This window comes from Rana temporaria, chromosome 5 (genome assembly GCF_905171775.1).
Source record: "Rana temporaria chromosome 5, aRanTem1.1, whole genome shotgun sequence".
Lineage (NCBI taxonomy): Eukaryota > Metazoa > Chordata > Amphibia > Anura > Ranidae > Rana > Rana temporaria.
In genome coordinates, this window is record NC_053493.1 from 354,496,078 (window position 1) to 354,520,263 (window position 24,186).

Below are 24,186 nucleotides of genomic sequence, written 5' to 3' on the forward strand. Positions count from 1 at the left end.
ACCGCACAGACGCCTGGGAATGTAGTGGGAGTAAATTTTCAGGAGTCTGTGCACTCCCCAGTCTCAAAGAATCATGTGACTTGGACAGTACAGGTGCTGAAACCTATTACACTGCTTGTGCAGCACTGAGCATGTGCGAGATCTGCAAGGCTGAAATCCAGGAAGTCATACAGTCTGGCTTCATGATGCCCACACTTAAGATGGCCCCAGTCAATTTCTCTTTTATAAAGTGTCTAAATGCTGTAACAACCTAACAAAACGGACCTTAGTTTACAGGCCAACTTTACTAGAATACATTAAGCTTGTGTATTACAGGGGTATTTATATTTAAAAAGTAAAAATTGTGGCCGGAACTCCGCTTTAATACTGATTTATATTAAAAAGATGCATTTTTGTGAGTTTCTTATGCCCTGTACACACGATGGGTTAGTCTGATGAAAACGGTCTGGATTTTCCCATCAGTTATCCGATGAAGCTGACTGATGATCAGTCGTGCCTACACACCATCAGTTAAAAAAACGATCGTGTCAGAACGCGGTGACGTAAAACACAACGACGTGCCGAAAAAAAGTTCAATGCTTCCAAGCATGCGTCGACTTGATTCTGAGCATGCGTGGATTTTTAACCGATGGACGTGCCCACAGACGATTGTTTTTTTCTATAGGTTTTTTTTATCCATCAGATAATTTTAAAACAAGTTCCTATTTTTTTTTTAACCTATGGATGAATAACCAATGGGGCCCACACACAATCGGTTTGGTCTGATGAAAACGGTCCATCAGACCGTTTTTCATCAGACTAACCTATCGTGTGTACGCAGCATTAGTGACTGTAATCAATCGGCATATAATATCCCACCCCTATAGTGTTTAGAAATAGGTGACCATGGAGGTGGAGTTTCATTTACTGTGACATATATGTCAGTCATGCCACTGTGTATACGCCCTCTCTGTGACTTTAGAGTTGTGGGCTGCACTGATGAGAAAAAAGAAAGAAATGAAGAGCTTAGAAGAACCTGAAATTGAGCATGTTCCATAGAGGACACCAGCTGGGCAGTGGTGTATTTAGGTTTTGTGCTGCCCTAGGCCTGACTAAACTCGTGCAACCTCTAATTTAAATATGACCCACCCCTTTTGGTCAAGGCCACACCCCTTGCTGCTTAAGACACGCCCTGAAATTTTCGAATGGGGACACTAGTTCTGAGGGGGCAATGTATTCTATGTAAATTAAGAGATTTTCTCTCACTTCCTGTTTGACTATGGGACAGGAAGTGAAGGGAAATCTCTGCAATGGGACAAGGATGGTAAAAAAATAAACTGACAGGGGCTATAACCCTCTCTTACTCTATCCAAAATGAAAAAAATAAAGTGTCTATAGTTCTACTTTATGCACACATTTCTGATAATTTTATGGCGAGGACTAAGAAGATATAACCATGCCAATAGTGCAGCAGAAAACATATAGCACAGTGAGGAAGGTTTGTTATCCAGGATGATAGGACAGTCAAAATTAAAAGCAGCGCCCCTCCCCACACAGTTGCGGAATGCCGGCCCCCCACATACCAAAAGCAGTGCATCCGCTTTATGGGGGGCGCTAGACTAATTTGCCTCTCAGCCCAGTGCAGCCCATAAGACTGGCGATACACTAACCGTGTAGCACAATCCGACAGGGACTCTTTTTATGCTGCCCCCCTGCAAAGTGCTGCCCTAGGCCTGGGCCTTGTTGGCCTAGGCCAGGATACAGCGCTGCAGCTGGGCTACATAATCTCTCAGGCTGCGGTGGGGACACAGAGGGTGGGAGGGACAGTGGAAGGCAGGATCAACCAAGTACATTTCACTCTACACAAGATAAATGCATTAGTGGCTATGAGAGTATGAACACTCTGTTGGCATGTAATGAGTTTTTTTTCATAGTTTGGCAGTAGTACTTAAAGTGTCATTAAACCCAATCTATCTGACCCATGCTACTGATCCTTCTTTTCTCAGTCCAATTATTGTGTATGCAAAGTCATCTTTTTGCTTTTTAGTTCTGTATAGATAAGGGAAGGGTCAAATCTAACCCTTACTCATTCTACCCATAAATAAATATTTGACCTACACTTAGCCTAGGTTCAGACTAGTACGATGCGGGAAGCAGCACAATTCCAATGCCATCGCAACTCTCCCACAGACAGTTCACACTGCCTTCAATATCGGAGTCTGTGCGGTGCCGATATTGGCGTCTAATAACTTGTGCAAGTATTGATCTTGCAGAGAGTCTATTTGTGTTAATCGGGCCAGGCAGATATTGGAGGACCTGAACTTTAGAAGCTGTAACCCAAAATAACAGGCAGAGGCCAAAGGATTGTTAAAAGCTGCCCCTGATGTTTGGTGGGAAAACTTTCAATAAGCAGTATTGGTATGAATCACACATCCATAATGAATAAAGCAGAAGCAGAAAGGTGCATGCAGCGCAGTTTTCTCTCCAGCAAGCAGCTCAGTGATCATCAAATCTCACTTCCAAGTCTTGAGACTAGCAGTCAGAGGCAGTAGCACCTTAGGTAATCTCAGGCCTCGTACACACGGCCGAGGAACTCGACGTGCCAAACACGTCGAGTTCAGCCCTGAAGCCGCCGAGGAGCTCGGCGGGCCGAGTTCTCCCATAGAACAACGAGAAAATAGAGAACATGTTCTCTATTTTCTCGACGAGTTCCTCGGCGGCTCCATCGGGCTGAAAGTGTACACACGACAGAGTTTCTCGGCAGAATCCGGCTCTGACCGAGTTTCTCGCTGAATTCTGCCGAGAAACTCTGTCGTGTGTACGAGGCCTCACACTGCTGATATACAGCTATGAAGTTGTATTCACTAAATTGTGGCAATCTCACATACCAGGAAGTGCACTGCTATAATATTGTGTGTGTTTGTTTGTTTGTTTGTATTTTTTTTTTTTCTTAAGAAATGCAAGACAAAAAGGTACATTTTGCATAGTACTGCTTAAAGCGGAGTTTCACCCTAAAATGGAACTTCCACTTTTTGGAATCCCTCCCCCCCCTTGGTGTCACATTTGGCACCTTTTCAAGGGGGAGGGGGTGTAGATACCTGTATAATACAGGTATTTGCACCCATTTCCGGGGAGAGACTGCCACGTGAGTTACTCCACTTCCCGTCCCACGATGCCTTCTGAGAAATACACTGGTCCCAGGAGACAGCAGGACCACTGGGAAGGTGCTGCGCTACACACACATGCGCAGTAAGGAACCGGGCAGCAAAGCCGCAAGGCTTCACTTCCTGACTCCTTCACCAAGGATGGCGGCAGGGGCAGCAGAGAAACAAGCGATTGCTCATCTTCTGCTGCCAACATTGCGGGCGCGCTGGAGAGGTAAGTGTCCATTTATTAAGTCAGCAGCTACAGTATTTGTAGCTGCTGGCTTTTTAATTATTTTTTTTCCATGGGACTTGAGCACAATTAAATAAACATTCGCCTAACATGGAAAATCGTGGCTTTCTGAATTCAGGTCCACTTTAATGCCTAAGTAAACAGTATCTACAAGCATCAGAAAATGTGTACTGTAACTTTCACAGAATTTTCAGGGTGCTCTAAAAATATATAGTTCTATCTCCTCCATTGAAAATGTAACTGCCTCTAAATGTGTGCTTTAGCCAAATCAGAGAGCAGTACAATGACAATCGGAGCATTAAAGGGTCACTAAAGGAAAAAAAAAATGTTGCTGAAATTACTGTTTACAGGGTATAGAGACATAAAAGTTAACTGATTCATTTTAAAAATGATTACAAATAGATAAAAATCAATCATATAATGTGCCTCTAGTTTCACTTTCACTTTTAAACTGGTTTCATGTTTCTGTGAACTAGAGAGACACAGAACAAAAACAAACAAATCCAGGGCAGTGTTTTGTTTTTAAAATGAATCTGATTGGTTCTGTTAAGTTTTAGACACACAGTAATGACAGCTTAGACCTACAGTGAAAAGCTCCCAGTACTGTGGTTATAAGGAGCCAGACAAGCAGGAAGTGTGGCGATCAGAGCAGAATTACAGCAACTTCAAAGCAAAAACGAACAATGAGGACATGAAACCAGTACTGCAGTAAGGTAAAGGAAGCTATTTAGCAAAAAAAATATTTTCCTTTAGTGATCCTTTAATTGTTCATTCTTCTCTATAGATCATGCTTGAATGGTCATACTTGGGTGAATCTACAATCTTTTAAAGCTCAGTTACTCCTGATACTTCTTCATTTTTACTATAGATTAAAGTATAACTAAAGGAGAAACTTTTTTTTTTTTTTTTACTTTTGGATAGAATGGAGAGGTATTACACCAATTCGTTTTTTTATTGCTGTTAAGGAGATTCACTCTCTATTTGTCCTGTTTACCATGATCATTGGAAGTTAAAAGAAAATCCCAAGTTTTGGGTTGTCCCTAGAAAAGTAATAGCGGGGAAATCTTCGAAAGAGGACACTAGTTCTGGTGGCTCCGGAATCCCCCTAGGAATTTATTATTTATTTTTTTACATTTTCAGGGATTTCCTTTTACGTCCTGTTTCCCTACGGGACAGGAAGTGAAGGAAATCTCAATGGGACACAGATGGCAAAAATAAAAAATCTGACAGGGCTTATAACCCTCCCTTGCTATATTCAAATTTTAAAAACAAAAGTTTTGACTATAGTTCGACTTTAATAAAAGCACTTAAATTGTTTGTAAACCCTTGCACATACCCAGTGAAGTGACTGGCTTCAGGTGATAGAGATGAAACAAATCATCCTAGATGAGTTGTACTGGTTTGTCTGTAGTCTTCTCTACATCCATTCAAAATCCAGAATTTAAAATGCTTGTCTGAGCTGTCAGAAAACAGGCGACACAATTGCACAATCTTGAGCTTGGTGAGGAATGCTCTGAGGGCTGATTGGAGGAAAGGGGGACACACCCCTTCACACAGCACACAGGAACAGAGCTGAGGCTATCAGTCAGCTGGAGCTCTTTACCCTTTTATCTCTCGGTGTCAGGAAAACTTGTCAGATGTGATTCATGCTGATAGCAGAGGAAAGAAGCCGCATTCAGAAATTACACTTGGTGCTCTGAGTTGAGACAAGTACACACTAAGAAAAAATATTCCTTGTTCACATTTCACGGCTGAGGTTTAAACCTCAAGCTATAAAAGAAAAATTGTATTTATTTGTATGTCTGTATTGCTGGAGATGATGGCAGTGGTGGTAGTAGTAATATTAATAATATGTGTTCTCAGGTTGTGATAAACAATGCTGCTGGGAACTTCATCTCTCCTACGGAAAGACTATCGGCAAACGCCTGGCGAACGATCACAGACATTGTTCTTAATGGCACGGCTTACGTAACTCTTGAGGTTGGGAAACAGCTAATTAAGGCCGGAAAAGGTAAGACATAGATCAGCCTTGATTTGACTTGACCTTTTACCTACTGTGAAACAAGCTCATAGCTTTCAACCACGATTTCCACCCAAGCCCCAGCTTCCTATCATCTGCTCATTTCTTTACATTACACTGTGCAGACTTTACATAGCAGCTGCCAGCACTTCATCAAGATCTCATTAATGTGTTTATAATGCTTGGTTTTTAAGACTTCGTTAGCGTGTAACTTCTACCAGTGTGTTTTGGGCTGCACTACATAAAAAGAAATTTGAGTTTGAAAATGCCACATCAAAAGATCATTTTGGTAAAAACCAATTAAGCATTAAAATGCATAGTGATCTCTGTGTGTCATGCACTCCTTTTGCCTAGAGACTCTCAAATGGTCACATTCAATGAAATGCAAGAAAATTGTCGTTTCATTGCACTGTGTGAAATAACTTGATTGTGATTTGTGTTGCTTTCTGTCAGCTTCTTATGAGGCAGCTATGAATTTGACATTTTATTCCATAAGTAGTGACAATAGGTATAAAAAAGATCCTGTGCACACAGGCGTCACACCGGCTTAGAGCACATTCATCCCCTCTCCAGTGCTACCCTTGATACTGGTGATGAAAATTTGTATTAAAGTGGCTGTAAACACGATTCATGAAATTTGACCTGGGCACATATATCTGTAGTGTCCTCCTATCTCTCTCCAAATCCCTAAGTTCCGTGGCTTTCTCTTGCTCCGTTTTTTTTTGTTATCAGCATGATAACTTCTGACAAATTCTCTGATATGTGATAAAACCAGCCTGGAATTTGTGTCGGGTGAGTGCTATAAATTAGCAGACAGCTTATCAATTCACAGCACAGCTCTGCAAGTCTCTGCCTATGGGGGGGGGGGGCTGCCTTTCCTCGAATCAGCTGTTGGTGTATGACAAGACTCCCCTCCCCCTAGTGGAACAGGAAGAGAAAAATCTAAAAGGATGTGCACATTCTAAACAGTATATAAAGCTGAAGATCTACATGTAAAACTTATTTAGGAGACTTTTTGTTTCATCTCTGTATCATCTGAAGCTGGGTATATGTGAGGGTTTGCATCCACTTTAAGTCATCTAGCACACAGCAAGTCACTTGCCTTTAAAAACAAAGTGCCTTGGTAAGGCATATACAGTTCTTCCCAATTGTTGCCCTCATCCTGGCTTTACTTTATGCAATTTTTCTTTCCTTCAACCACAGGTTTCAACAATAAAACCCTTAGATTTTTACATGAAGTACCCATGTGCCGTTTAAATGTCTCGGCGTAATTAGGGATCACGATATAGGGCCGATTGCATGTCAGGTTCATCTCTCCTCTCTCTGTACTGATTTGTACAGTGTGAAAAGAGAGGGGGAGAGATCGGGTGCAACGGTGCTGTGGGCTGGATCTGTTGTGCCCACAGCGCTGCTCTGTACCAATTCCTGCTTCATTCATCCAGCCATACTCAGCCATGCTTATACATCCATGCATGCTCAGCCATTACAGCCATGACCATTTTTTCCTTTAGAAATGTCATTTTGCTGTGGTACTGTTATGAACATGGGAGAAAGGTGTGCTACTTGTACAGGCAGACTAAGGGGACCGCCCAGGCACATTATTTAAAGAAATATTTCATTTTTATTGTTTCACCGCTTTCTCTCTTTTTTTTTTTTTTGCATTGCTACATGTCCCCTGGGGCAGGACCCAGGTCCCCATACACCATGGGTGCTCAACCTGTGGCCCTCCAGCTGTTGCAAAACTACAGATCCCATGAGGCATTGCAAGGCTGAACAGTTACAAGCATGACTCCCAAAGGCAAAATCATGATGGGACTTCTGCAACAGCTGGAGGGCCACAGGTTGAGCACCCATGCCATACACTTTTTATGGCAATAACTTGCATCCAAGCCTTTAAAATTAATGTTTTTTCATGTTCGGGTTCCATATACTTTAACGGTGTTCGCACAAATGTTTTGCCTGTTCGCATGTTCTGCTGCGAACCGAACCGGGGGGGGGGGGGGGGGGGGGGGGGGAGGGTGTTCGACTCCTCTCTACTCAAAACTTATTTTATTGTGCTTTAGTTAATGTGTGTTTATGATGGGAAGAGAATCCCTGAAACCAATAGTGACTCTGCATTCACTATATCTGATCTCTCACAGTACATAGAATATGGAAATGCAATTCTTTTAGTAAATATAAACTGCTAAATAACTTTTCTCATCGGCAGTATATAGCAGTCTTGTTACTTCTATCAGTGCCTGGCCAAGCACTGGTTAAAGCTTGTAGGAGGAATTTTCATTCTTCTCTGGCTGTCTTATGAAGCTGCAGGACCCCTGACCCTCTGTCTGGTCCTGCACTGATCACAAAATACCTCCTGCTAGGTATACACACCAAACTGGGCATGTGCAGAGTGCCCCCAAGATTCTGTACTATCAGCAGATGGATTGGGGACAGTTAAAAAAAATCAGAGAAGACAGGATGAAACCATGCTGAGAATAATCCCCTTGGGTTCAACAGTGAGTGAACACACATGCTTTACTGCATATACACATTGATTTTATTGTTGTGTGTTTAGTAACACTTTAAAAATCCTTGTCTGCATTTTTTGGAGGTCCAGATTCACAATGTGAGGGTAACTATATGGTTAATCAGGATAATGGCCAACGTCCCACAAGATCAATACCAGGAAGATATTTGGGGGCACTCTGCAAGATCAATACCAGGAAGATATTTGGGGGCACTCTGCAAGATCAATACCAGGAAGATATTTGGGGGCACGCTGCAAGATCAATACCAGGAAGATATTTGGGGGCACTCTGCAGGCAGCTTGTGTCATCTGAGTTCAGAAACAAAATGTTGTTCGGTAGCAGGGTATTGTTTAAGCTGCAAATATTTGGTGTTGCTTGTTAAACATGACAGCTCAAAGGCATAAACTGTGAAAATTGTTATTCGGAAAACTTGTTTCTCAATTCTAACTGTCACAAACATGTGGAAAATATTGTCCGTCCAAAGAGAATTGGAGTTTACAACCAAAACACTGTTAACTAATGTGTCAGAGCCCAGAGCCTGAAAAGCTATAATTTATTATAGATGACAGTATAATAACTGAGCAAGGCATCATAACTCGCACAACAGAAACAATTTCATCTGATAAGGGTTTCTTGGCGGCACAGACTTTAATGAAATACTCGTTGTGAGAAATAACACCAAAGATGAATGCATTGTCCTTAACCGAGTATTGTAGACAGCCGCTCGTGTATATCAGAATAGATCTTTAGAAACACTTGTAAAAGAAGCTGATCAAATCAGAGGTGATCAAAGAAGAATATATGGGGAAAATGCAGGACATTGATGGACAATTCAGTCATTAAAGTCTCTAGTGACAAATGTAACATCTAGGAACTATGCCAGATTCAACAAATCCTGTAAAAGGACAATTGGATTAGGGTGTGAAGATCTGCCTTTAATCTGCTGAGAACATCTCTTATTATGAATGATTGGAGCAATGAGATAAAAGTAACGGTTGTCTGTATAAAGTAAGTCATCTGTCATGGTGGCTTTTTTTTCTACTTTTAGGACTTTTTTTTTGTTTTTTCAACATGCATGAGTTTTTTTGTACTTTTTTAAGTGCATTTTTGTACTTCTCAACTTTTATCATAAAAAATATATTTTGGCAAATCAACCTTTAATGCTTTCTAGGGAAAGTAAAACAAAATTATTTAGAGGGAAGTTGGTGGAGGCTTATAAAGCCTCATACACACGATCGGACTTCCATCTGACTTTTCTGTGGATTTTTGTCCGAAGGGGCGTTTGCTGTGAACTTGGTATGCATACACACGGCAGAACATTTTCAGCCAACATTCACCAAATCACGTGGTTTTTCAACTCTTTACCGCCACCCTTTGGGCAACTTCTGCTATTGTCTTCTAAAGTTTAGCAATGGTTCTGAGCATGCGGGTTTGTACTTTTGGATTTTAGTCCGATGGCCTTGTATACACCAGTCGGATGATCCAACGTAACATTTGTTGTCGGAAAGTTTGAGAACATGCACAGCGAACATTTGTCCGTGGAAATTCCCACAACAATTGTCCGATCGAGCATATAGGCCAGGGGTATGCAATTGGTGGACCTCCAGCTGTTGCAAAACTACAAGTCCCATCATGCCTCTGCCTCTGGGTGTCATCCTTGTGGCTGTCAGAGTCTTGCTTTGCCTCATGGGACTTGTAGTTCTGCAACAGCTGGAGGTCCGCTGATTGCAAATCCCTGATATAGGCGGTCGGATTGTCCGATAAAAGACGTTCTTCGGACCGTTTGTTGACGTAAAGTCTGATCGTGTATAGGGGCCTTAATCCTTAAAGCAGAACTATAAGCAAACCTTTTTTTTTTTTTTTTTTTCATTTGGGATAGAGTAAGGGAGAGTTGCAACCTGTCAGTTTTTTTGCCATCTGTGTCGCATTGGGGAGATTTACCTTCACTTCCTGCCCCATAGCCAAAACAGGAAGCAAGAGGAAATCCCTGCAAATTAAAAGAATCCCTTGGGCTCCCCAGGTCACCAAAACTAGCATCCCCATTGGAAGAATCCCCCCTCTATAAATTTTCTAGGGACAAACCAAAATTTGGGATGTTTTTTTATTTTTAACGATAAAGGTAAAGCGAACAAATATAGGCATACCCCACTTTTAAGTACACAATGGGATTTATTTACTAAAGCTAGAAAGCGCAAAATCGGGCTCACTTCTGCACAGAAACCAATGAGCTTCCGGGTTTTATTACCGAAGCTTAATTGAACAAGCTAGGGTTAGAAGCTTGTTGGTTTCTATGCAGAAGTGAGCCTGATTTTGCGCTTTCCAGCTTTAGTAAATAAACCCCATTGTGTACTTAAAAGTGGGGTATGCCTGTAGAGGGTGAATCTCCCCAATGGGAACACAGATGGCAATAAAAGCCTAATGGGTGTTCTAAACCCTCTCAACTCTGTCCAAAACTAAAAAAAATTGTGCCTTTTAGTTATAATTTAAAGCTGATTTCATTTAACTTTTTAAAAAGTTTGGACCAAGCTGGTCCAAACAAGCCATTTACTCCACTCACAGTTGCAGCGGCTTTTCTCACTGTAAGACATGTATGCAACATGAGCTACATACAATGTACAGTGCTGTGATCCCGTCCCACTCCCGGAATAAAATTGAGTCAGGCTGAGCGCTGCTCAGCCATGCAGAGGAAACTTTCTACTCCTATGAATGAATACAAATCTTTCCCCGATTGACTAAGGTCAAGTTTGTGATGACCTCAGCCCACCTCTCCACCTCAGCCAATCGGCGGATCTTTGTATTCGTTTATAGAATACAAAGATTATTCTGAATTGCAGAAGAGTGCTCATCCCAACTCTATTTCTTTATCGTACATCACGGGACACAGAGCGGCATATTCATTACTATATGGGTTATATGGAGTACTTTCAGGTGTTGACACTGGCAATCTCAAACAGGAAATGCCCCTCCCTATATAACCCCCTCCCATAGGAGGAGTACCTCAGTTTTTACGCCAGTGTCTTAGGTGTTAGTCATGGTTTAGCTTGCCTCCGCATCCTTGGGATTAGGTGAGCTACCGGTTCTGTCCAAAAAAGCCTCAGCGCTAAAGTGGTCAGTAACCGGACCCCAAACCCTTGGGGTATAGCCCATAATGCTTTTCTTTTTAGAGAGCTGGACCCTGGGCCCAGAACTTAGAAAACCTTTGGGTGCCTAATGTTTCTGTTGCCAGGGTGCTATATGGGCCCAGGACAGTGGATCCTTCATAGGAACCCAGGGCCTGAAGGTCTAGACATCCCCACCGAGATGGGGGAAGATTGGGCCTCTTGCTTGGCAAAGTCCTGCGGCATGGAGCAGGTAAGTGAGGGGAAAACTTGCGGAACTTGGTTCTTAGCAGGTTTTTTTCTGGGGGGTCACAGGGGACATGCCTAAAGTTATGCACTGCATCTGGCAAACTAGTCACATATCATAAAGATAGGATGGCTCTATATGTATTATTCCCCATAAGATGTGACCTCCCTTGTAGTGTTGGAAAAGCATTGAGTGGGGCCTGTGTGATATAAAAATATGTGTGTGTCAGAGAGCTGTGCTTACCTGCAAGCCTCCAGGCGATGCTCCATTCAGTCTTCCTCCTCAGAGCCTGCAAAACAGGCAAAACGCTGACCTCCTCGTGGTTCCAGGCTGCAGGCTGCAGTTTGCTGGAGCAGAGAGGTCCCTTCCCCCCAAACCCCCCCCCCCCCCCCTGTCGGGAGGGGCATTTCCTGTTTGAGATTGCTGGGGGGGGAAGGGCGGGTCAGTGGCTTAAGGAAGGGGCGGCCCTTCCTTGTTTGTTCCATACAGCTCATCAATACTTTGGAACGGGGGAGGAAAGACCAGAGCGGCAGCACGGGGCGCCGAGGACACACACAGTGGCCAGAAAGGATATTGCAGTCTTCAGAAGACTGTTTTTTCAAGCCTAGAAATAGGCTGTTTTCTTTTCCATCTCATAGTTTTTCTTTGCAATACTACCCAGGGGGACAGAATGTTTTTTCTTTCCTGGATTTGAAACAAAAACGAAAAAAAAAAAAAAAATAGTCATCTAGGGGAGAGGAAGCATTTTTTTATCCCCCAAACAGGTGTTTGGGCAATTAACTTTTATAGTTCCAAATACCAATAGGTAGCAGGTGTACCTTGGTATTGTACCATGGCATCCGGAGAGTCTAAGGTCTCGGACAAAGTTATGCCGCTGCTTTCCCCACAGGGAGCCTTGGGGCCATCGGGATTTGGGGCTGGAGCTGGCGCGGGTCAGTCCAACCCTAAGATGGTCACGGACGAGGTATTACTCACCTCTTTAAGAGAGATGGAGAAAAGAATGGGAAAAATGATAGCCACAGCTATGCTGGGCAGTAAACGGATTAGATCTCCGTCGCCCGAGCGCAGACCCTCAGAAGAGGAGGTCCTTTCCTCAGGGGAATTGGACGACCTCTTGGACAAGGACCAAGTAGGTTCAGGGATCGAAGATCCGGATACAGGGGAGTCTGGAGCAGTCTCCCAAGGGGAGAGCTGGTGGACTCAAGCCTTAACGGACTTGGTCCATAATGCATTCAACTTGCCAGTACCAGATCTCCAGGTATCTACGGTTTCAGCTTTGGGCTCACTGAGGGCGCCTCAAAGCAATGCAGTATTTCCGATCCACCCTCTACTAGAGGGAGTTTTGTTCCAAGATTGGAACAAGCCAGAAAAATCTTCTTACCACCTAAAAGATTCTCTGCCCTATATCCTATGGAAGATAAATTTTCCAAGAAATGGGCTACTCCTGCAGTGGACGCAGCCATCTCATGTATTAACAAATCATTAACATGCCCTGTAGAAAACATACAGGTATTCAAGGATCCAGTTGATAAACGCTTGGAAGCACTACTTAAGAACTCCTTCACTACTGCAGGGGCAGTAGTACAGCCAGCTGTGGCTGCGATTGGGGTTGCTCAAGCATTATCGGATCAGGTTAAGCAGATGCTTAAACTTATTCCTGCCCAGCAGGCAGAAGAATTTTCGGATGTCCCTAGGGCCATATGTTTTACAGTAGACGCAATTAAGGATTCTACCCAGCAAGCGTCACGTTTATCGTTATCCCTTATCCATATGAGAAGACTCTTATGGTTAAAAAGCTGGGAGGCCGAGCCCCCATGCAAGAAGCTCCTGGTAGGGTTCCCCTTCCATGGAGGACGACTCTTCGGAGAAGACCTAGATAAATACATTCAAACCATTTCAAATGGCAAAAGTACTCTCTTGCCAACTAAGAGGAAGTTTCAGGGGCCTGCGTTTAAACGACAGTACTCCCCTGGGCAGGGGCCCTCTAATGCCAAACAGTATCGACGGCCTCCTGCGAAAGCAAACTTCGGCTTCAACAGCAAATCACAAGGACAGGCTGCTAAAGGCAGAAAGCAGTGGGTTCGCAAACCAGCAAACCCAGCCCCCAAGCCGACCTTATGAAGGGGCGCCCCCACCCACGAAGGTGGGGGGAAGGCTGCGACTCTTTTTCAGAGGTTTGGGAAGCCAGCATTCCCGACGAGTGGGTACGGTCTTCCGTGGCCACGGGCTACAAATTAGATTTCCTAAGGTTTCCTCCTCTTCATTTCCAGGAGTCGAGGATTCCAAACGATCCGGAGAAAGGAGCCGCATTAATGTCGGCATTAAATCATCTACTTTCCCAGGAAGTAATAGTAGAGGTACCAGTCCTGGAACAGGGGCTAGGTTTCTACTCCAACCTATTCATCATCCCGAAGTCCAATGGAGATGTCAGGCCAATTTTGGACCTAAAGATGGTAAATACATACCTAAAGATCCGCTCATTTCGGATGGAAACCGTGCGGTCAGCAGCTACCACACTCCAAAAGGACGACTTCATGGCGTCCATAGACATAAAGGATGCCTACCTTCATCTTCCAATTTATCAGCCACATCAAAGATATCTACGCTTCATGGTGGCTTCGCGTCACTTCCAATTCGTGGCGCTTCCCTTCGGGTTGGCTACGGCCCCCCGGGTGTTCACGAAGGTCCTAGCTCCAATCCTAGCCAAACTAAGGATCCAAGGGGTCACGATCCTAGCATACCTGGACGACCTCCTAGTCATAGATCACTCGTCTCCCGGCTTGGAGCGAGCAGTGGCCCTCACGGTCCAATACCTCGAAGTTCGGCTGGGTCCTAAATCGAGAAAAGTCAGCTTTCCTGCCCACAAGGCAGTTGGAATATCTCGGCATGAGATTAGACACAGAACAACAAAGAGTGTTTCTACCTCTGAGGAAGGTCAAAGCCATCAAGGAATTAATCCTACTGGTTCTAAGCAAGAAGGAACCGACTACTCGCCTATGTATGAGATTACTAGGCAAGATGGTGGCCACATTCGAGGCGGTACCATACGCCCAGAGCCACACTCGCATCCTGCAGGCAGCCATCCTGTCAGCATGGAGCAGAAGGCCGCAGGCCTTGGATATCCCGTTGCCGCTCTCATCAAGAGTCCGACAAAGTCTGTGTTGGTGGTTAGACCCTCAATCTACTGAAGGGGAAGTCTTTCAGCCCAGTGGCTTGGAAGATAGTGACCACAGACGCCAGCCTGACGGGCTGGGGAGCAATTTTGGATGGTTGCACTCGCCAAGGTACTTGGGCAACGCCAGAGAAGCAGTTGCCCATCAACATCTTGGAGCTCAGAGCTGCTCGACTAGCCCTCAGGGCTTGGACATCAAAATTGCAGGGGTTCCCGGTGAGAATTCAATCAGACAATGCCACGGCCGTGGCATACATAAATCACCAAGGGGGAACCAGGAGTCAAGCCGCTCAGAGAGAGGTGAGCTTGATTCTCCTATGGGCAGAGGCTCATGTGCCCTGCATATCGGCAATATTCATTCCAGGAGTGGACAACTTTCAGGCGGACTTCTTAAGCCGCCAGACTCTTTTGCCGGGGGAATGGTCTCTGCATCCACAAATCTTTCAAGCACTCTGCCAAAGATGGGGAGTGCCGGACGTGGATATCATGGCATCGAGACTCAACAAGAAGCTAGACAGGTTCATGTCCCGCTCAAGGGATCCGATGGCCTGCGGAACCGATGCGTTGGTTTGCCCTTGGCATCAGTTCAAACTTCTTTATGCGTTTCCCCCGCTCCAGTTACTACCCCGCCTGCGGCGCAGGATCCGGGTGGAGCACATACCAGTCATCCTGGTAGCTCCAGCATGGCCCAGAAGGGCATGGTACTCACTAATCTTAAAGATGGTAGTGGGAGACCCTTGGACTCTTCCTCTACGGCCAGACCTGCTATCGCAAGGTCCGATCCTCCACCCTGCCTTACGGCATCTAAATTTGACGGCCTGGAAGCTGAATCCCTGATTCTCAGGGGTAGAGGTCTGTCTCAGAAAGTAATCTCTACCCTAATCAGAGCCAGGAAACCGGTCTCTAGGGTGATTTATTACAGGGTCTGGAAGGCCTATGTAGGCTGGTGTGAGTCCAAGCGATGGCTTTCTCGCAAATTTACCATCGATAGAGTATTAAGTTTTCTCCAGCTAGGAGTGGATAAAGGATTGGCATTAAGCATAATCAAAGGACAGATTTCTGCTCTGTCAGTGTGGTTTCAGCGGCCGCTGGCCACCCACTCGCTGGTTAAGACCTTCCTTCAAGGGGTCTTACGTATTAAACCTCCAGTTAAATCCCCGCTTTGCCCGTGGGATTTAAACCTTGTTCTGTCAAGTTTACAGAAACAACCGTTTGAGCCGTTGGCTGAAATTCCTTTGGTTTTACTGACAAGAAAGTTAGTATTTTTGGTCGCCATAGTTTCCGCAAGAAGAGTATCGGAACTGGCGGCCTTATCCTGTAAGGAACCATATCTTATTTTTCATAAGGACAGGGTCGTTCTCCGCCCTCATCCTTCCTTCCTACCGAAGGTTGTATCCAGTTTTTCATTTGAACCAGGATTTGGTATTACCATCCTTCTTCCCTAAACCTACTTCCAGAAAGGAAGGGTTGCTGCATACCTTGGATATCGTCAGGGCCATGAAGGCCTATCTTAAAGCTACAAGGAAGATCCGGAAAACAGATGTGCTGTTCGTATTACCGGATGGGCCCAAGAAGGGGCAGGCAGCTGCAAAGTCCACCATTTCTGGGTGGATTAAGCAATTAATCACTCAGGCCTACGGCTTGAAAGGGTTGCCTCCTCCAGTATCATTAAAGGCTCATTCTACTAGGGCCATGGGCGCCTCCTGGGCAGCACACCACCAGATCTCTATGGCTCAAGTTTGCAAGGCGGCAACCTGGTCTTCTGTCCACACGTTTACAAAGTTCTACCAGTTGGACGTAAGAAGGAATTCTGATACAGCCTTTGGGCAGGCAGTGCTGCAGGCTGCAGTTTGAGACCCTCGGAATCCGGGGGCTCCTCTTTTTTGAGTTAAATTTAAAATTTAAGATTATTTTTCTCAACTAAGTTGGATTTATTATGATTTGAGTATTCTCTAAATTAAATCCTTTTGTCTTGGAGATGTTCTCCCTCCCCTCATTGTGAGCATTGCTTTGGGACATCCCATATAGTAATGAATATGCCGCTCTGTGTCCCGTGATGTACGATAAAGAAAAAGGGATTTTTAATACAGCTTACCTGTAAAATCCTTTTCTTGGAGTACATCACGGGACACAGAGCTCCCACCCCTCTTTTTGGGGACCATTTTGGGAGGCATACTGCTTGCTACAAAACTGAGGTACTCCTCCTATGGGAGGGGGTTATATAGGGAGGGGCATTTCCTGTTTGAGATTGCCAGTGTCAACACCTGAAGGTACTCCATATAACCCATATAGTAATGAATATGCCGCTCTGTGTCCCGTGATGTACTCCAAGAAAAGGATTTTACAGGTAAGCTGTATTAAAAATCCCTTTTTTGTTCAGGGAACAGGGCAGGAAAATCTCGCCCCACTGCCAGAACACAACACTGTATATAGCTGAGGCTACATATACAGCGCACACAGCGCAGTTTGTTTGGACCAGCTTGTTCCACACAATCTATCTAAAGTTATATATGGCAATCTGCTTTAAATTGCAAGTATAGGATGACTCTAAACCGGTCCCAAATCAAGTTATTATGGGATGCACAAGCTTCATAAAGTAAACAAAAAACACTTTCCTTCCTTTCCCTGCCTGAGCCGGTGTCTTGTCACATTCGGCCCCCCATCACAGATTGCTCCAGAAGTGACGTTTCGTCGCCGTCATCTTGCTACACCCCACACCATTGCACAGTAATGATAGACTGAGAAGGGGGCAAGCGGACATCTTGTTACACCCACCGGAGTTTTAGATTTCATAGTTATTTTCAACACAAAACGGAGCTTATATGCTTAAATACAGTATTTGGAAATCCGACGGACTGTTTACATGTTACATTTTTAAAGCGGCAGCAAACCTTCTGACCTTACATGGTTGCTAATGTGACAGAACACCTCTGAGTTTCACATTTAACATGTAAACAGTCCGTCGGATTTAGAAACACTGTATTTAAGCAAATAAGCTCCGTTTTTTTGTGTTGAAATTAACTGTGAAATCTAAAACTCCATTGGGTGTAACAAGATGTCCGCTTGCCCCCTTCATGCTCTATCATTACTGTGCAATGGTGTGGGGTGTAGCAAGATGGCGGCGATGTAACGTCTCTTCCGGAGCAATCTGTGATGGGGAGCTGAATGTAACACTACACCGCCGCACCCTCCTTCATCTGAGTCTCCCAGACACTGCATCCCACAGTAGGAGGGTTTCAGTAACTGTCGATCTAGAAAGTGGTGGACCGAACTAGGTGTAGCCAGATGCTAATTGATGAGCTACAGAATTGTGAATCTGCATCGACAATGCTAAAAGCTGCACTTTCTGCAAAAAAATATCTTCCGACTGTAGTGCCAGCACTGGAAAATAAGACACAAGGCGCCTCTCGGAGAATCGGTGGGTCAGTAATTATTATCACATTGATAGGTTCTTGCATCCTAAAATGGCTGGGAAAACACAGTATTGTTTGCGATGGTGAACCAGCATATCTAATTTTCTTTCACATGGTAAAGATAAACCTAAATAAGGATAGGATTGGACTTTGACAACAAATATCCGACGGACCTATTTGATCCGACAATCTGATCGTGTGTACGCTGCATCGGACAAATGTTTTTCGATTTTTCATTGGACAAATGTTCGCTGTGAAAACAGACAAACTTCCTGGCAACAAATGTCCGATTGAGGATAATCCAATCGTGTGTACACAAGTCCATCGGACTTGAGTCCAAAGTACAAGCACGCATGCTCAGAACCAATACTAAAGATCAGCCAACAATAGCAGACATTGCCCAAAGGGTGGCAGTAAAGAGCTGAAATGCCACATGATTTGGTGAAAGTTGGCTGAAAAAGTCCTGCCGCGTGTATGCATACTAAGTTTACGGCCAACGCTCATTTGGACCAAAATCCACGGAAAAGTCAGATGGAAGTCGGATCGTGTGTATGAGGCTTAATACTGAGAACAGATTGGCATAGGAAGGCTCACCTGGTTAAAATGCCGGGTGAGTAAGCCATGGAGACCCTGCCTTGTAAAATGTGTTTCTGTAAAAATGGAAGTATCTGAGGAATTTGGTCCAGCTCAGAACAGTTTGATTAAACACCAATTTAATAAAAAGAACCGTAAAATAATTCAACGTGTTCTACAGCGAACATCACTCCCTCGTCGGGTCATGCTACACCTCTATTAAAGGGTAATTCCACCTTTTACACAAATGCCAACACTCTCCCCACTCCTGGTTTTCTGCCAGTAAACCGTTCCGTGCATTTTAAAACTCCGAACACAGCCACAGGGCATCATAATGCTGGCAAAGACCAACAGTAATTGGTCAGCGTGCTTCCCTTGCTGCACTGACCACGTGAAAGCTTGTTCTTTTGTCCCGAAAACAGAGACTTTCATTGTCCAGCGCTGTCATGTGACTGTGCTGACCAATTGGTTTAAAAGTATGTAGATTGGCACACCAGTCATAGGGTGGAGGGAGATTCTCGGTACAACAGGTGAGTACAGTGGGGACTGGAGGAATGGGGAGGGTCTTGGGCATTCACATTTACACTTTTGATGTAAGGGTGGAATTATCCTTTAAATTGGATTAAAGACTAAGGCCCGGGGTCCGATACAATGGTGTATCTATCGGCGGGCGTAACGTATCTCAGATACATTACGCCGCCGTAACTTAGGGCGCAAGTTCCGTATTCTTAAAGAACTTGTGCCCTAAGTTACGGCGGTGTAGCGTATGTGGTCCGGCGTAAGCCTGCCTAATTCAAATTTGGATGATGTGGCCGTGTTTTATTTAAATTAATAGTGACCCCACGTATTTGACGTTTTTTACGAACGGCGCATTCGCCGCCCGTGAACTTTTCCAAGTGCGCATGCTCCAAATTACGCCGCAAACTGTCAATGCTTTCGACGTGAATGTAACTTACGTACAGCCCTATTCGCGAACGACTTACGCAAACGACGTAATCGACGGAAAATTTTACGCTGGCCCGACGTCCATACTTAACATTGCGTACACCTCATAGACCCAGGGGTAACTTTACGCCAAAAAAAGCCTAACGTAAACGACGTAAAAAAATGCGGCGGACTTACGTTTCTGAATCGGCGTATCTACCTAATTTGCATATTCCTCGCGTAAATCGACGGAAGGGCCACCTAGCGGCCAGCGTAAATATGCAACTTGGATACGACGGCGTAAGAGACTTACGCCAGTCGGATCTTGGCAAAATTCCGGCGTATCTTGTTTTCTGAATACAGAAAAAAGATACGCCTGAGCATCCTAGAAATTACGCGACGTATCCATAGATACGCCAGCGTAACTTCTTTATGAATCCGGGCCTAAGACTATGGTGGCGAGAATCAAAACGTTTGACACTAGATGGAGATCTTACTGCTGGACTGAGCAAGTGATATAGGAAGCTGGTGGGTATCGCAATCATGCCAGGGGCCACCAATTACTGATAAATCATTTTGAGGAGGAACGATCCTTTAAAAGAGCTTACAATTTACAACCTGCAACTGAATATATTTACAGAATATTCAGCCACATATTACACCATAACCAAATGACCTTCATAGACATTTACAGTGATGTGTGTCTTGTGATAAATAGAATTCTCCTTGTATAATACATTATGTCCACTCTTTTGATTTATCAGATCTTTAGTCCATTGTGTGAAATATGGAGGTATACAATCTCCAGCTCAATTTAGTTGTTGTTGGATCTCCCCAGGCATCTCCAGTAAATGTGTACATAGCTCATGACTCAATTTATTGTGCTCCAATTGAAGCATATTTTCCTGCTATCAGTTTTGATTAGCTGAGTCAGATTCTCCATCCCCCACTGTGGTATTACATTTTGTATAGATATCCTTCAGGCAGGAATAGTTTAATTAGAATTGTTTTGATAACTTTTCATTTATTATTAAACGATTAATAATTTAACTAAGGTTGATTCAGAATGCAAATGCAATTCCCCAGATGAGTTGTGGCAATAGTTTTTACAATTCAAATATACTATTCTGGACAATAGGAAAGAAACTACAAGCATGCACTAATGAAAGTGTGTGTGTGTGTGTTTTTTTTTTTAAATATCGTAAACCAAATGCTGAGTGGCACTTTGTCAGGGTACTCTATGTAGTGCAGTCCTAGTCTCATTTCTGGGTGTAATGCCAGTGAGACATTTTAATGCAATGGATACATTGTGAAAAGCCTTACCTATAGGTTACCTCGTTCCTCTCCATGGCATAGTAACACATTTTACAAAGTTATAGCTTTGGGTAGGCGTTCATTATGTCCTTGCACAATCCTGCAAATAAGTTAATTTGTGCTAGGCTGCTCTTTTGAAACATGTAAACCTAATCGTAGCTTCATTTTAAACACTTTCCTATTTTCCCCAAAATATGCAGACGTAATGTGCTATAATGGAGAGATGCAAAGTTTGACGTTTTGTAAAAGCAGCTTGGCCTTCATTTCAGTTTCTAACCACTTCAGAATGCAGTTATATGACGAGAGCCACGGGAAGGTCAGAGGTGCCTTTTGACATTTAGATTTTAATGAACAACCTGGCTTTACCTATTCTGTTGTGCGAAAGTTAACCTACTAAGACTTGTATGCTGGTGGAAAGTCTTTAACCACTTCAGCACTGGGAAGATTTTACCCCCCCCCCCTTTAACCACTAGCCGACCAGTCGCCGCAGTTTTATGGCGGAAGGTCGGCTCGGCTGCGCGAAACGACGTAATATTACGTCATCTAGCATTTCAGCTATTAGGGGTGCGTGCACGCCGCTGGAGGCGCGCGCTCGCCCCTGGTGCCGACGCACGTGCCCAATTACCGCCAGGCACCCGCGATCGCTCGTTACAGAGCGAGAATCGGGAGCTGTGTGTGTAAACACATAGTTCCCGTTCCTATCAGGGGGAGAAATCACTGATCGTCTGTCCATACAATGTATGAACAGCGATCTGTCATTCCCCCTAGTCATTCCCACCCCCCCTTCAGTTAGAACACACCTAGGGAACATAATTAACCCCTTCCTTGCCAGTAAAAATTTTACAGTAATCGATGCATTTTTATACCACTGATCGCTATAAAAATGCCTATTGTCCCAAAAATGCATCAAAAGTGTTTGCCATAAGGTCGCAGTACCGATAAACGCTGATCGCCGCCATTACTAGTTAAAAAAAAATATATATATTAATAAAAATGCCATAAAACTATCCCCTATTTTGTAGACACTAACTTTTGCGCAAACCAATTGAACGCTTATTGCGATTTTTTTTTTTTTTTTATGAAAAATATGTAGAATACGTATCGGCCTAAAATGAGGAAAAAAAATAGTTTTTTTTATATATGTTTGGGGGATATTTATTACAGCAAAAAGTAAAAAAAATATTCTTTTTTTTTTTTTTCAAAATTGTCGCTCTATTTTTGTTTATAGCGCAAAAAATAAAAACCGCAGAGGTAATCAAATACCACCAAAAGAAAGCTCTATTTGTGGGGGGAAAAAAAACACCAATTTTGTTTGGGAGCCACGTCGTACGACCACGCAATTGTCAGTTAAAGAGACGCAGTGCCGAATCGCAAAAAGTGGCCCTGTCATTGACCAGCAAAATGGTCCAGGGCTGAATTGGTAATGACCTGGTCATTTTTTGCTATACGGCACTGCGTTACTTTTACTGGTAACCTGATAAAGTTGATGTCCTTTTTTATTTTTTTTCCCCACAAACTGCTTTCTTATGGTGGTATTTGATCACCTCCTGTGGTTTTTATTTTGTGCGCTATAAACAAAAATAGAGCGACAATTTAAAAAAAAAACACTATTTTGTACTTTTTGCTATAATAAATATCCCCAATTTTTAGAAAAAAAGCTAATTATTTCCTCAGTTTAGGCCGATATGTATTCTTCTACATATTTTTGGTAATAAAAATCGCAATAAACGTATATTGATTGGTTTGCGCAAAAGTTATAGCGTCTACAAAATAGGGGATAGATTTATGGCATTTTTTTAAATTTTATTTTTTATTTTTTTTACTAGTAATGGCGGTGATCTGTGTTTTTTATCAGGACTATTTGACAATTGTACAGCGATCAGTGCTATAAAAATGCATGGATTACTGTATAAATGTCACTGGCAGGGAAGGGGTTAACTGTGTTCCTTAGTGTGTTCTAACTGTAGGTGGAGAGGACTGACTAGAGGCGATGACAGATCGCTGTTCCTAGCTAGTAGGAACTCGCGATCTGCCTCTCCTCACAGAACAGGGATTTGTTTCTGGCTCTCATGCCCACAATCACGCGTGGTCAGCGGTCATCGCGACCGCCTGCCGCACGCAACGGAACCCCCACAGTGCAGCGGGCGTGACTGCTATCTCGCTTGAAGGAGCCGACGAACAGCTATGTCGGTTCGCGGCTGGTCGGCAAGCGGTTAAAATATGTAAGTAAATTTACCCTGAAATTACATTTTTACTCCTATTCAAGAGTAGCACTTGCCTCTTGATCTCAAATCTAACTGGTGGAATGTTGGAGCGGTAAATGGGGAGCAGTAAATAGATTAGACAACTTAATTTTATTTTTGTGGCTGACGAGTTGTTTTTTTTTTTTTTTTGGAAGAAAAATTCAGCTCAGCTGTATTTTTATATATTTTTTAATATTTCACTATTCTTCAAGCTCTTCTGAGACCACATTCCTTTGAGACTCTTTCTTTCTCTAAAAAAAAAAATCTCTGCGACGCGTGGAATTGTTTTGCAAGATTTATCTTTTGATAGGCTCAAACATTCTGTTTCTACGGAACTCAATTATGCTGTAGTATGTCTTGCTAAGCATATGATATTGGTTCTCCAGAAGCTCATTAAATACTTGTAAAAGAAAACAATGAAGATAATCTGTAAGTGTTACCGTTGAGGCTTTTGAAGACGTTTTAGTTATTCCTTATTGTATTAAAGGTTTTGGTGGGACAGGCATTTTTAGCCAGTCCTGGTTGCACATGCTAAATATATTTTGAAGAGATAATCTATTTGAAAAGACATATACAGACTGAAATTCTTTTAGATCCTAATGTCTTTTTACTTGGCTATCCCTCTAGCCTAAATATAGTCTTAAGGGGTTGTAAAGGTTTATTTTCTAAATGGGTTCCTTTTAAGCTAGTGCATTGTTGGTTCACTTACCTTTTCCTTCCATTTCACTTCTAAATGTTTTTTTTCTTTGTCTGAATTTCTCACTTCGTGTTCCTCCTCAGTAAGCTGTTCTGGCTGACTAACCCCTAGCCAGATGATGGGGCAAGCTTACTGAGGAACAGGAAGTGAGAAATTCAGACAAAGAAAAAAAACATTTTGAAGTAAAATGGAAGGAAAAGGTAAGTGAACCAACAATGCACAAGCTTGAGAGCCGGTTCACACAGGGGCAGCACGACTTCGGGGGCGACTCGGCCAGGCGACATGAAGACAACATCTAAGGCGACTTGCAAAATGACTTCAGTATTGAAGTCAATGCAGGTCGCCCCGAGTCGCCCCCGAAGTAGTACAAGAACCTTTTTCTAAGTCGGAGCGACTTGCGTCGCTCCTATTAGAACGGTTCTATTCACTAGAATGGGACGCGACTTGTCAGGCGGCTGCGTCGCCTGACGAGTCACCCCAGTGTGAACCGGGTCTAAAGGAACCTATTTAGAAAATAAACAAACCTTTACAACCCCTTTTAATATTGGTGGTGGCAACGAACTCTATGGGAAGATAAATGACAGACATTCCCCAGTCTAA

At 43.5% G+C, this 24,186-nt stretch overlaps 1 protein-coding gene across 1 annotated transcript in view; it reads left to right on the forward strand.

Moving 5' to 3' along the window:
• The window catches only part of DECR1 (2,4-dienoyl-CoA reductase 1), an 87,972-nt gene that overhangs the window by 55,905 nt on the left and 7,881 nt on the right, over positions 1-24,186 (forward strand). Inside the window, exon 5 of the mRNA XM_040354606.1 lies at positions 5,239-5,386. Coding sequence (XP_040210540.1) covers positions 5,239-5,386 — 148 coding nt within the window. The remainder of the gene's footprint in view (positions 1-5,238; positions 5,387-24,186) is intronic.